Below are 15254 nucleotides of genomic sequence, written 5' to 3'. Positions count from 1 at the left end.
GCCATTGGGATGTTATGATTGGGATTTGGGTTAGGAGTAGGATTAGGACTAGTCTCAGGAAATAGAGGTTGTCTAGTAGGGGATGGAGTATGCTTACCCCCTTCTAGCAGCAACTCTAGTCCTTGGAGCTATGGTTTCTTCAAGCTCGTTCTTAGGATATTCGAAACCAAGCAATTTAGGAGTCTCTAGAAGAGGATCTATCTTGTCATTATGGAAATCACCTCTTCAAATGGAGGAAAGCCTAAAAGCTTAGCTCTAGGGGAAGATCGTCTCGCTTCCTCGCCGACAAAGACGCCAAAAATGTTGCCGCAAAATCTAGCAGGCCTTGGGGAGGGAAACCCTACAAGGTACAAACTAGACCTATTAACAACAATGAGGTAGTGGCCCACTATCATCACAGCTAAAATCCCCTCTGTTCTTTATGAGCTTTAACTAATAGGAGGAGTCTCGATAGGATAGAGATCCCTTACAATAAGTATTCTAGGATTAGGATATGAAATGATCTCGCTAGGAAGTCTTCAAGAAAGACACAATTTTGGTTCAGGGTTTCTAAGAAGCAATTCACTTTCTGTGAAGATACCTAGAAACAGAGGCACAAGACCTAGGGTTTGATTGATTTGACGAGTGTTGGAGTAATTCAAGGTCAAGGCAAGGAAAAAAGGTTTCTTACAATCTATATTAGCTAAGCCAAGGCTCATGAAACCTTCAAGAAAGTCCTTAAGTTGAGGGAAGGAAAACTAGGGTTTCCCTCTTAGGGAAAACACCTAGGGCAAGAGAATTTATGGATGAAATTAAAGTGGATGCCCACCAAATTGATAGGTTTCGTGGCAAACCTATCTACTTGATGTTTAGGCTCTTTAACCACCAAAATCCCCTCTCCCTAGAAATTCACACCAAGCCCTAGCTCCTTCTCTAGCCTTGAAAGGACACAATTTCAGGAGGGAGAAAAGATGTATGAAAAATAGGATTGATCACCAATGGTTTGGACTAGTGCCTTGTCCCTTGGGTATATGGAGTCAAGGATGTCAAAGATAAGCCAATCTTGTTGCCAAGGAGGCTAAAATTTGATGCCCTAGCACAAATTTAAAGCATTTACCCACTGAAGGAATAATGGAGTTTATGGGAAGAGCTTCGAAGAGTTTTCTGTAATATCCTCAATTTTGTGAGCATGCAAATTTTGCCCCAATTTTGGTAATATTAATTAAAAGGGGCAATTGTTAATTTTTCTTAGGGCTATATTGTTCTTTGCTTTGATAATTGCATTTCTTCATTTACACATTAAATTCACCCCATAACATCATAACATTATTCAAATTTACATCATTATTCAACAACATATGCAACTATGTAGAAAGAACAATATCATCATCATCAATGCAGTGGAACATAAAGGAACAATAGAAGAAAAGCATTCACACATAGAGAGACCAGGATTGGTTAGAGACCAGGGCAAAACCCACTATGCCCTTTCAAATTCTTCTTCTTATTAGATTGTCATTTAATGATTCAACAAAAGAGAGTACAATGATCCATATCTTCATCCATACAACTATCCAGCAAAAATCAATAAACAATATCCATGAGAGGAACCTAATCATGCTTATATTCAAAAGCCTGATTCTGAAGCCTGTACTAAACTGTCACTGTCTGCGGTCAATTGCCGAACAATGTGGTCAATGAGCGAAAACTTCGGACGACTGAAAAACCAAACCCTAGATGTCAGTCGCATGGAGGACATGTTGTGCGTGCGACTGAAAGGCTTCAGTCACAGATGAGCTTGGCAGCGAGCGACTATAGTCGAGATCTCTCTATGGCATGCCTACTATTGAGGCCCAAAACCCTTAAACAATGGTGCGAGCTTTGGACCCTGCAATTTCACCTTCTTGCGAACCCATTCCTTTGCGGATCTGCCTCAGACTTGTGCAAGCCAAAAACAAAAAAGAGAATAGAAGAATGATCCATGATGATGTCCAAATGAGGTGGAGGTCACTTGTATTTATAACCTTCCAAGGGTGTCCAATTTGCTTTAGGGTCGACTTGATCAAATATGCACATGTGGGCTTATAATTCAAAAATACACTTTTCCTTGTCCAAATTTGATGATCTTTAGGTCGATTTTGGTCCTCTCGAAAAGAGGAATTTAATGCAATCATCATCTCCATCAAATGAGATGTCCAAAGTGGAATTTGGCTCTAGTTGCCAATTTTAACACTCCCTTTCAACTAGGGAGAATTCCACCTGCATCATGTCATGTGTATGCTTTCATCAAACCATATCCAATCTCAAGTATCTCATCATCTCGTATCGTCATTGTTCATCTCGATTCCTGTCTTGATTATTCGTACTTATCTTTTGATTGTTCTTGCTCATATGCTGAACATTCTTGAAACTAAAAGAAGTAGAATTTCACATCGGAGGGGAGCCTAAGCTACCACACTCTATACATCGGGGAGCCAAATCTACAACCCACATCATCATTGAAGAGCATATCATTAGGGAGCGGATCTCAACCTAGAACCACATCTCGGAGCACATCTCAACCCAGAATCTCATGGGGGAGCTAAACATCTACGACCCCATATTGAGCAATAAGTGATATAAGGGAGCACATCTCAACCCATCCTATTGCTTGCCAATCTTCCCAGCAATGACTCTCAATAGTCATGTTGTAGAACACCTGCATCATAATTTGAGCTTAGGCTAGATACCCGACTTACCAAAAGGTAAGGATGACATGCCCCAAACCTCCTCAACCCGTTGGCTAGAGGGGGAGGGACAATCCCAACAAGCCCAGCTTGTGGGTATGATGCCAACTGAGGTATACTCTGCAAGGACTAAGATAGGGGAGTAACATCTCCAACCCTATGGGTAACAGATAGGGGTGATGCCCTATTGTCCAAAGATCCCTCAACCCTAGGAGCCCTCCATCTCATTTCCATACCCTGGGAGCTCAAACAGGGGGGGATGGTTGGCTCAGTGTCCTCGATCAACGATGCTCTCTATAGATCAACAACATATCATCGTACTCATATCTGGTAATCATCATGCCTCAATAGCAACTGCGTCTTGTTCATAGAGGACATCAAGTCAAATATCATATTAGAACAAAAATATGTATATCACAAAAAGGATACCATAGTCATCCTCCCTCTCAAGGAGGTGCCAACCACATGTCTAAGCTTGTCTTGTAAAACAATACTGTCTCAATATATCAAGGTATCTCAGTCTCAACTATATATTGTTTCTCTGCCAATTAGATCCACTCAATATTATCGCAATGTATCCCTTTCATATTCAGAACTTTCCCAAACGACTCACCAAAGAGCTTCTTCATCCTTCCTCACAAGTAGCCATGCTAGCAACATCGTACTCAACCTTGGTCGTGCTTAAATCTATGAACCTCTCATCCAAAGACATTATAAGGCAACACCCAAGTGTGCTCATCAATAACGATCCCAAACATCATCATTACATCCATGCAGTCACATATTACTGAAAGAATATCTCAGATCAAAAATTGATCATCCCAGGCAAGTATCTTGAAGGGTGCTTGGTGGCAACTCAATGTGTATGAAGCGACTCAATCATGAATTCACTCAGGTCTCTCTCTCTCTCTCTCTCTCTCTCTCTATATATATATATATATATATATATATATATATATACATACGAGAGTTGGAACATCAAAGCTTCAATCACCTGTTGGTTGCTAAGTCAAGTTCAACAATATTTCTTCACAACTTCTTTAAATTCAATTAAAGTGTCCAAGGATTTGCATTTCCACTTTCCAAAAACTCTTCGATAGGTTCATAATATAGATTTTCTATTCCAAAGTTCAAAAATCGATTCATCATGCCATGATTCATTATTTCGAGCTTCAAAAGCCATCTCCCTCTTACTTTGATCATCAGAGGCTCATTCCCTGTCAAGAGTAGACCATCAATATACAAAACCAAAATCAAAGCCATACCTTGGTCCTCTTTTGAAGCAGAGGTTTGGATTGACACATCATCCTGACTTCACCAGATCACTGTCAACGCAGACATATCAGGATCGGGGAGTTTGTGTCATACAAAGCTTTCTACAAACATAACACTTCACCAAATCAATATGATCAGCCTTACACAAATCAATAATGTGCAATCAAATCAACTAAGGTTTAGAAGTCAGATCATCAATATCACAATATCAAATTCTTTAGACTAGGTGACAGATACAACTCTCATCCAAATATCAAGTTATGACTTATCTATTATCATGCCAACAAGTTGTCATTTACCAAGCAATATCAAAACTTCATCAAGTCAATCTCATGATCATAATACAAGTCGCTAGATGCAAATGCATACACCAAGAATAAGTCAAGCAGGTTCCATCCATTTATTGTGGGATTACTTCATACCGAATCACAATTGTTTATACTACAACCATTGTGCCAAAGCTAATAATGTCAACACAACATCTATTGTGTTCCGATATAAGTCACTGAAAGTCACTACGCCCACATAGCATTGTTATGAAGGCAAACAATCGGTCCTCAAATCAATTCAATAGTCATCAGGTCAAATCCCAAATTTGCTATCATAGTGAGATCTACACCCCAAAAGATATCTCAACATCAAATCAAAGATCTAAATCATCATCAAGCATCATGTCAAAACTCCAAACATTGCTTATTTATATCAATCAGCCAAATCTAGTCAAACCCTTGCAACTGTTATCAAATACTGTCATACAGAAGCCTCAATGACATATTGATATGCATATCCTAGTCCCCTGCAAGCACAAGTTTAGTCAACATATTCATATTATAGTAAGTCAAACATTCAAACTTCCCCGCTCATAGAACTTTTTGTTGTCTGCTCCATGTTTGTACTTTCTAGGCGTGGTGGTGCTCTCTATATTTTTTTTGAACAAGTCCTTTCTCCAAAGCTCTTGGAATATTACTAGTGGACTATCTTGTGTTGAATTATCTTGAAGCCTGTAAGGCACTAGGTGGATTTGTTAAAGGTTTGTGGTGGAAAACTCTAACTGTCACCCTAGTTCCACTTATATTTTGTGAAGGAGTCCTTAGTTGACCCCATATGCCCAAAAAAGTTAGTATGCACTAGTTTTCTCTCATCTAGTCAATCTTAAATTCAAAACTCCAAGTTTATTTTTCTTTTAGGGTAAATCTAGGGTTTGTTTAGCTTCCTTTTAATTTTCAGCCATTAGAAAACCCTAGATGTCTAGGGGTTTCTTGCATTCTTTTGACCTAAAGTTCAAATTTTCTTGCATATTTTGACCTAAATACTAAGGATTTTCTTGCATGTATTTAACCTACAATCATATATGTGGAAAATCAGCCTAGCTAGTTTATATTATAGCAATTTTAGGGTTGGACATCTTGGTTTTATTGGCTGTTATATGCATTTGAATTTCCATGATTAATAAGCTACCTAAACCCTAGTTTTATTCCTTGTTTTAGCCATAAAAATCACTTGCTTATAATCTGTCTAAGTGGCTGAGACCTACTTCAATTATGACTTTTTCACTGCTGTAAGTTATATATCTTTTATGCAAGTTTTACTTTTACCACAGTCTGTATTAATTTTCAGCTCTGGATTGTTTTGGCATATTTTTCATGGGATAAACAATTAAAAAGACTTCTCAAATAGCCCTCAAGTGAGAAATCACGAAATCTGAAATTTACTTTGTGTGACTACCTAATCCATAACTTGCGATTTTTAATTGGCGGTGCATTGGGTAGCTACTTACGATACCTTAGACTTGATTGTGTCTTGCCTTGGGAACCGTAAGTCTTTATAGGGAAACCTCCCTTGTGTTGTTCTTCTTTTTCACTAAAACAAGGGAAGTTGTTTTTTAGATGATAGTGGAAACACTTTAATGCTCCACTAGTCTTTGCACCTTGTGAAGGCTTTGCGTTAAGGTGCAATATTTTGTGATAACAAGATCCACTCATTTTGATTTCAGGACAGGTCAAGGACACATTCATCGCAAAAGAATTCACCACAAAAGAATTGATAATTTGATTATTAGATCTTTCAACATCCTTCAAATGTTTTACATGTTTTACGTGCACATTTGCAAGTTTCACTTGCAATCAGGGTTGCGGGGGAGCGCCTCCCTGCCCCTTGCACTTGCTCCCAAAGCGTGCTTTGAAAGGAAATGGTCAGGAAGCGACTCAGGGAGTGCACTTCCTAATCACTCTCGTTTGGGAGCGATTTTCAGGAGTGCACTCCCTGGAAAAAATTTCGCTCCCTAGTGATTTGGGAGCGACTGGGGAGTGATCAGGTAGCGCCTCTCTTGGATCGTTCTTGGAGCGATTTTAATGCTCGGGGAGCGAATCCAGGAATGACGCTCCCCGTTGCTTCCTAAACCAAAAAATCACTCCCAACCCCCTTCGCTCGCATGCAGCCCACGATGGGCCAAGTTAATTTTTGGAGGGAAATGGGAAGGCCAAGGGGAATAAAAGGCCTCCTCCCCTCCCACTAAATATCTTTTTATGAATTTGTGAGAGATTGAGAGGGTTTGAGCCTTGAGTAGAAGATTTGAGAGGATTGAGAAGATAAGATTGTGGGAGCTTGCAAGGGAGATTGAAGGTTGCCATTTGTGAGAGCTTGGGAGATTGAAGGCTGCCACCACCATTGGAGAGCCAAAGAGGTAGGGTCTAATCCCATTGTTTTTTTCTTACATGTAACATTTGTGTTTTTTATATGTTGAATGAATCTATCAAATCTAGAAGTAGAAACTAGTTACTAGAATCTAGATGCTCTCTTTTTCCTACTCTTTCCCATTCCTCCCTCATTTTATTGCAAGTAAGAATCTCAAGCTTCAACAAACATGATGGATAAATGGCTTAACCTTATCTTGTTGGTTCCATTTTTAGGCTATGATGATGGTGTTTGGAAACAGAAGAAGTGATGAAGATGATGAAGAAGTGGGTAGAGGTAGATTAGGATACCCTGGAGAAGAGAAGAAGTACTAAGAGGAAGAGGAGGAGGAGGAAGATGATGATGGAAAGAAAACCAAAATACATCAAACACCCTTGTGGAAATATGTTACAAGGATTGGAGGAGGGAAAGGGGGTGGAACCACTAAATTTATATGCCCCCATTGCAAATCTACTTACAAAGGTTCATGTATCTGTGCTAGAAATCATCTATGTGGGAAAAGGCCATGGGATGGAAATAAACAAATAGGAATCAAAACCTGTGCAAATGTGCTAACTCAACAGAGAGTCAAATATATAAGTGTTAATTTTAGGTATGTTCTATGCTTAGAGAAATTTATTTCAATTTTCATAGTGAGCTCCATATCTTTTCCAGATTAGCAATCACAAGTAAACTACAAATAGAACATAAACATAAATCGCAGAAGACAAGCCAAGACAAGAGGACACAAGATGTGGCGGTAGCCAGGGACAAACCCCAATGTGGGGAAACCTTTGATCAATTCTTCTTATATGTTCTTCAATAGTTCAGCAGAGAGAGAGAGAGAGATAGTATGTTTACAACAGAAGTCAACACTTTGACTTATCTAGATAAGAGCATAGATCATCTCTAAGAAGATGATACATGAGATCAGTTGAAGACATGCTACTTCAACTAATTCTTCAAGGTGACTCCATCACCTATCGTTGTGCTGCATTTCGTCATCATGCTGCACCTCACCGCGTTGCACCATGCTGCACCCATCATCACTATGTTGCATCTCATCACGCTTCATTAATCAGGACTGTTCCCATCATTGTACTGCATTATGTGCCATTGCTACACCATGTTGCCATCCTGACTTATGTGTTAGCTGCACCTTTCTTTCTTGTTGTCCCTTGCTTGCTTGTTGTCCCTAGCATGCTTGTTGTCCTTAGCATGCTTGTTGTTGCATGCTAGTTGTCCCTTGCATGCTAGCTGTAACATTGCATGCTTGGTGTATTTGCTGCTAAGTACCATACAACTGTCCCAATGTTAGTTCGCTGTCCCTTGCATGCTGCTCTCCTTCGGAGACAAATGCTCTGACTGTTCGGCAGTTCTCGACAGTTTTGGTAGTTTCCGCTGTTCCCGGCAGTTCCGGTTATTCCTGGCAGTTCTGGCTTTTCCGGTTTTTCCGACAGTTCCGGCTTTTCTGGCTTTTCCAGCAGTTCTGGCTTTTCCGGTAGTTCCGACTTTTCCAGCTTTTTCGGCAGTTCCAGCTTTTCTGGCAGTTCCGGCTTTTTTGGCAATTCCGGCGTTTCCGGCATTTCCGGCAGTTCCGACTTTTCTGGCTTTTCCGGCAGTTCTGGCTTTTCCGGATTTTTCGGCTTTTTCGCATTTTTCGCCTTTTCTGGCAGTTTCAGCTTTTCCTGCATTTCTGGCTTTTCCGGCAGTTTCGGCTTTTCTGCAGTTTCGGTTTTCTGCCCTCTAGATCAGGGCAACGTTATTCCTTAGGATCTCTCCTCCTACTAAAACCCGAAGACAAGTAGAGAGAGGAAGAGATCCCAAGTGTGTTGAAATGACTTGAAGGCCACCTCTATTTATACTAAAACGTTGAGCACATGTGGGGTTTATTTGGTTGCTGGCCGACCTTGACAAATTGTCTTATAATGCAAATAAATTCATAACTCCATGAATACTTATCAGAATCAGATGATCTTTAGATCAATCCTACACCTCTCGATGAGAGGGATCCAAGAAAAATATCAGCTGCCATAAATAAGATGACCCACATGGAGTTTGGCCCTAGTTGCCAATTTTAACAATAAGGGAAGAGGAGGAAGCACAATACAAATAAGAAAGATCAAACAGTGAACATGAGGCTACTAGCACACATAGAGCAAGAACTCCATCGACATCTAGCCATGGTAGCGGATTTACAACTACACGATAGACATCTGTTTAAGGGGTAGAACAATAACAAAACTCCTTGATCAAGGTTGTAGGGATGACGTGGATGCAAAGTTTAAAAATTTCTCTTTGCATGTTGCGTACCATTTAATGTTCTTCACTCAACTTATTGGCATGAAATGGTTTCCGTCATCAATGATGCCCCTAAAGGATACAAGAGCCATGTGTATGAAAAAGATATAACTGTGGGCCCTGATCGGGGAAAAGCCAAAATCAGAAATGCTTTTGGGTAAATTCACAAATGCTTGGAATCAATATGGGGTGTCTATTGTATTTGATGGTTGGATAAATGTAAAACGAAAGCCATTGATAAGTGTTCTTGGTGTGTTTGCTACTAGTGTAGTCTTCCTTTCATCTCATGACTAAGATAAGTTCAAGACCAACTTCGACATTGTAGAACCATTAATTGAAACTATTGGGCCATACAATGTCATCCAAGTATACTGATAATGCTTCTATTTGTAAGGTAGCGGGAGCAATCATTGAGGATAGATACCCCAACATATTTTGGTTTGGGTGTTTGATTCACACAATGAACCTTTTGATGCATGACATTATTAAGATAAATGAACTTGAATACAAATGGATTGGTTCATTGTACAAGAAAGGGAAGTACATGATAATATTTATTACCAATCAAAGCAATGCCCATGGCCTTTTATGCAGTCACTCAAGGTTGGAGCTATTTGCTAGATATCACCTCACCTTCAGGTGCCTTTTGAAGGTAAGAGAGGCATTCGCTAGCATGGTATCAAGTGACTCATGTCAGGTGTTAAAGGATAGGGCTACAACCACATCTAATAGGGAAGATTTTCAAGAGGTGGAGGACACCGTTCTTGATGGTTAGTTTTGGGCAAGTGTGAAGAATGTTTTGCAATTCACTAAGACCATTTATAACATGTTTCGTTTTGCAGATACAGATGCACCGATGATTGGGGATATATATGAGAAGATGGATAGCATGCTAGGGAAAATCAAAGGTATTGTTCAACTGAAAGATTCCATCTTGTATGATCATATTCACAAACATTTGGTCAAAAGGTGGGATAATCTTAATGTTTAACTCCATGCCTCTTGACATATGTCCTTATGCCAAAATACTATTGAAAAGTGTAACTAGGTTTGGTCTTCATAATGACACGTAAATATGATTTTATGTAATGAGATGTAAATAAAAAAAATGAAATTATTTAACTTGCTTCATGGGTTCATGAGCAAGGATGTTGTTTTTGAGTCAAGACTCCCGTCGAGAGTCTTTAGGATTTATTTGTCATTTAGTCATAAAATGTAAGATTCATTGTCATGTAATGAAGTCATGTTACACTTTGTAAAAGGTCATCTTGTCTATGTTAAAGTATCCTCCAAGAACTTGTCACCTAACCTCTTCAAGTCGGCCTACATCAATGGAGGAATATGCTAGAACAAGTCGGCCTAATCTCTAGCTGTCAAGTTGGCCTAAAGACCCAGTGAAGACGTGTATAAATAACCTAACTTGGCCTCATTTGTAGATAGACAATTTGGACAAGCAACTCGACTTGAAGAAGTGCGAAGAAAGGGTGAAAGACAATATTATGAAGAAGGAAGAGAATAGAAGTGTGAAGAAGGGAAAGAAAGGATTCTTTTGGGTAATGCGAAGTTAGGGTTTCTTCTGGGCCAGTGAAAGTGACTTTCTTCTGGGGCAATGAAGTATCTTCTGGGCAGTACGAAGAAGGGTTTCTTCTAGGGCAGCAAAGGACAGACTCTTTTGGGTAATCAAAGTAGAGACCGAGTTTCTCTATAGAAGACTTAGAGACCGAGATTCTCTAGGGAAGTTGTGAAGGTGCAGCGAAAAAGGATAGAGACCAAGATTCTCTAGGGAAGTTGTGAATGTGCAGCGAAAATGGATAGAGATCGAGTTTTTCTAGAAGGAGCCGAAAAGGAGTAGTTCTAGATCAAGAAGAAAGGCGGAGGAAGAGGCAGAGCATCAAGGTTGGTGACAAGGATCTTGAGAGGATACTAGAGTCAAGGGTCTGTGTCAAGGTTTGGGTACTTATCAATTGAAGATCTAGAAAAATAATTTTGATCGGGTTTTCCTCTCAAGAGGTGAGAGGTTTTGGCCCTAGCTAGAGAAGCCTACATACTATGTCGCTTGTCTTTTATTATGCATTTTGGTAATTGTCTTGATGGAAGAACACATTAATAAGCTAACGAAGAAAAGACTATAAGCTAAGAAGTAAAAGTGTATCACAAGCAATTATCAAGCAAAGAAATTGTTTAACTTTGAACTCCCTAGATTTCTCAACAAATACTACTCTCCATCTTGGTTGGCCAAACCTGCACCTGGGGGTGGGGTTAGATGAAAATCCCATATAGATCCAGAGGTACAAAATGGGTACATGCTAGCATTAGACAATCTGGTCACTAACAGGGAGAAGAGTGCTAGAATCTATGGAGAATTAAGCAAATACTTCAGTCAAACTAGAACGTTTGGTACTTTGCATGCGATCGATGATAGAGATAGATTGGATCCTGTTGAATAGTGGAACATGTATGGATCCGGGGGACCTTTGGCGAAATTGGCAATTAAAGTGCTTTCATAGGTGGTTTATACTTCTTCTGCGGAGAGGTGTTGGAGCACCTATAGCTTCATCCACAATGTCAATAGAAGCTTCCTCAATGAAAACTGAGCAAAAAGCTTGGTTTATGTACACAACTTGAGGTTGTTGACAAATTATTGTGAGCGGGCTTGAGTTGATAGAGCATATATCACTTGGGACAACTCGAAGGAGGATAATTTGGAGGACGGAGCCTTACATTTAGAATAGCTAGAAGCATAACTTTGGATGATGAGGATGGCGATCAACAAGCAACAACAACAACATCAACAACGATGCCACCCCCATCCACTAGCAGGGCTCAAGTTGCACCAACTTTGCTGCCACCTCCATCTGCAACATTGCTTGGAGGTCACGTGCCTTCTAGTCTTGGATGTGGTTCACAACCATTGCAAAGTCAGACTATGCGGGAGGAGACTCCCATTGTTCATAGATCACGAGAAAAGAAATTAGAAGTTTCTCGTGGCAAGAAGAAATTTTAGTAGATAGTAGATTTACTTGTCTTTTCTAGTTTCTAGTACTTTTTATAATTATTGACTATTTCGTATTAATTATGATATTTTTTGTAAACAATATATGACAATTTAACCTTGAAGTTTGAAGTTGGCAATTATAACTCATTGGAAATGAATTATGAATATGATGCTTCGTGAACCGTTTCATTTCATGTTTGATATTCTTTGTTATAGTTTGGTAATGGTTACAAGTACAATTTGGTGATGACAAACATTATATATTGAATTTTGAAACTTTGAAAATTTAAGATTGATGAGAATCGAGATGTTGTGGACCTATGGTTGATGAAGATCATAACTACTAGATGATTGATGTTATATGTTTGTTTTTATAACAAATTCAATATTCTACATGCTTTTGTTGACATATATATATCGAAATATATAAAAATATACAGCATATAAAAAACGCTCCAAAAAAAGCTCCTGACCCGGAAGCTTCTAAAATTGTCGCTCCCGCTCTCGCTTCCCGCTTCCAAGCAGCCTTGCTTGCAATGTCAATAGTGTTTGCCCAAATACAACTAGATATCTTTCAATGGTCTTCATGTTCCAACATGGACCATGTTACAAGCTTTGCAAACATCCATGCCTCACTTGACTTGTAAGAAACTGACCAATAGATGCCAAAATATCGTTCCCATCATTAAGAAAGTAATGAGATAATAGCAATGTTTGCAAATCCAAAAATTCAAGCTTATTAATTACGAGCCTTCAATTATCTTGTTCCAAACTTTCAGATAGTAAACTTCCAGGCTTCTTATATATCCCCCCAATAAGTTTGGTCCTCAGGGCCTTGTTAAGATGCAAGACTGATCAGCTTCATTGAAGAGTAATATACATGAAAGCAAAATTAGAATGTTGTTAAGAGTTCAGTGGGCATATTTAACTTATTTTTCTATGGGAGTGAACTTTTACATAAATGATAACAACAAATGCTGTTTAACATTAGCAATAGTGATTTGGGAGACATGATTTTTGTGTGACAAGTAAAATACTAAAATGTTTGTTAAAATTATACACACCTGCAATGACATTGAAAATTTATGCTTTTTCAGTGTACCTAAAAATGTTATTTAACTGGGAACACACAATGTCTTGTATTTTGAAGGAAATAACAATTTTAGTATGACTATCATTATCAGGCCGTACCACCTCCACATTACAGAGATTGCAGTAGCTCGAAAATTGAGGGGTTGCTTTCAGAAATCAGTATTGCATCACATTCTAGTCCCCAGGCTTCAACATTAGAATACCAACATATGGGTACAGATCTTCATTCTTCCAGAAGATTAAGGAAGACATTCCACCATGATGTAAAAATGCTAGATTTCTTTCATTCAGAAAAGGTTGTAGCAGAATGCAGTGGAGCTAAAGACAACAAAGACCGAGAAGATATCCAGTTACATTATAGAGCAGAACTTAAAGAGGCATCTGTGGATGCGATGGAAAATAGTAGATTGACTGCATCTGAAAAGGATTCAAGAGAACAACATCATGAAATACTACGTGTGTCAAACCAGGGTGATGTGTCACCGTCTTGTCTTGGGGAACATTCTCATCATGGTGGCCATCTAGCAAGTTCTAGTTTGGTCAATCACACTGGTTTGCCCCATACTCTCGTGAAACAAAATATTGTAGGATCCATGCAGCATTCTGCAGAGAATATAACAGTGAAGACAAGGGTTGACCATTCTGGTAAGAGTGCTTCTTCCAGTTCACAAAAGAAGATAGATATGGCTTCTGTGCTATCCCTGCCTTGGATCCGGCGCTGGTGTCCCTCGTATCAGATTAAATCCTCTGTATTTGAGATACATTGTGGTTCAGCGGCTACGAGGGGAATTAATCTTAGAAGTCTTTCAGTGAAAACGATACCAAGTGCTGCTGCAATGGCCATTGTTGGGCTTGCTTCCCAACAACTGCATTCTTGTAAGCGGCAAAAGAAGTGGATCTCCAGAGTCTAGAATGCAGTGGGTTTTACAGTGAATGGAACTGCAAACTAGCAAAAAATTTACAATAATTTATATTGGCGAAGGGATTTAGACACAGCTTAGAGAAAATCAGATTTCTGAATGCTTGTCTGCATGTGAGCATATATCACTGTGTGAGAGAGGAGACATGAAAGATGGGGAGTGGGTCGAGAATGAACTTTACATTGGCACCAAAAGCCAGTGTTTGGAGGATTGATTGCTTCAATTCTCTGAGATTTTAGGTCAGAATCTGAAATAGATATAAAATCTGAATCTCAATGTTTGCAGTTGTAGTTATGATGGTTGCATTTACCAGGTTTCTTACCTCTTCGCTATTTGTTTGTTTCTGCTTAAGCACCAATCCGTTCCAGTTTTCAGATGATCTATTCTTTTACCATCCAGTTTAAAAGTAAAGAGTTGTCTTTATTGAAATCCAAAACGTTCGTTCAAAATTTGAATCATTTGGGTTTACATCTCTACTTATTGGGTTGTTTCCTTTTCATTTTTTTTTTTAATACTCATTTTAGGTTTTTAATTGTTTTTTTATTGAAGGATGTGTTTGATCCTCGGCGGGGATGTGAGAACTATGTTTTTCCATCAAGGAACTTATTTTAGAGATGGTAAACGAGTATGTGAATACCTTCTTTATGCTTCGTTGATGTGACGGTAAATTTTGTGCCAACTTGTGGGGTACCGATTATTCTGACAGACTATATGAACAAAAGCATTATTCTAAATCCAATCTAAGTTTACACAATCAGAAAAATGGGCTTGGTTTAGATGGATGGATATTTTCATGGGAAATTTCTACTTAATGTTTTGGTTCTCAGGTTCTGTCCAGGATTTTACATATACAGGTTCTGGTCACAAGATCTGTTGTTATTGAAACTCTTTTACTTGCATGGATAATACGGTGGCTTCTTCGTGAATGTCATCAGTATTTCTTTCTGGTTGTTAACTTTATGTTAAATGCATATTCTTTATCTATGGGTGTTGTACAAAGAAATTGTATATTTCTCACCTAGCTGAGTTCTGTTTTGCCGTTATTTGGTTTATATATTGATAAGCTTGAAGAGTGGATAAACAATACGGAAGGAGAAGGCATCCAGCTGGCAAGATATGTGGTGAAACTACTTTTATATGCAGATGACCTTATTCTTATCGCTAAATCGGCACTAGGTTTGAGAGAACACTTGAAAGCTCTGAAACTCTTTTGTCAAGAGGTGGGAATGCAAGTAAATACCAGCAAAACTAAAGTCATGTTTTTTTCTTTAAAAAGAAAGAAAGATTAGGTCA

General features: G+C 38.9%; 1 protein-coding gene across 2 annotated transcripts in view; it reads left to right on the top strand.

Annotated features, from left to right (window-relative positions):
* The window catches only part of LOC149248245 (uncharacterized), a 32903-nt gene extending 18551 nt beyond the window's left edge, over positions 1–14352 (top strand). For both annotated transcript variants that reach the window (XM_089458383.1, XM_089458384.1), the window contains one exon: positions 13134–14352. In XM_089458383.1, coding sequence (XP_089314509.1) covers positions 13134–13952 — 819 coding nt within the window. In that variant the 3' untranslated portion in view covers positions 13953–14352. The remainder of the gene's footprint in view (positions 1–13133) is intronic.
* The last annotated feature ends 902 nt before the right edge of the window (positions 14353–15254 follow it).

Source organism: Pinus tabuliformis, chromosome 7, assembly GCF_031772625.1.
Source record: "Pinus tabuliformis cultivar Carrire ecotype Pingquan chromosome 7, CPIR1, whole genome shotgun sequence".
NCBI lineage: Eukaryota > Viridiplantae > Streptophyta > Pinopsida > Pinales > Pinaceae > Pinus > Pinus tabuliformis.
The sequence above is the reverse complement of the archived record's forward strand: the minus strand, read 5'-3'. Positions and strand labels throughout refer to the sequence as shown.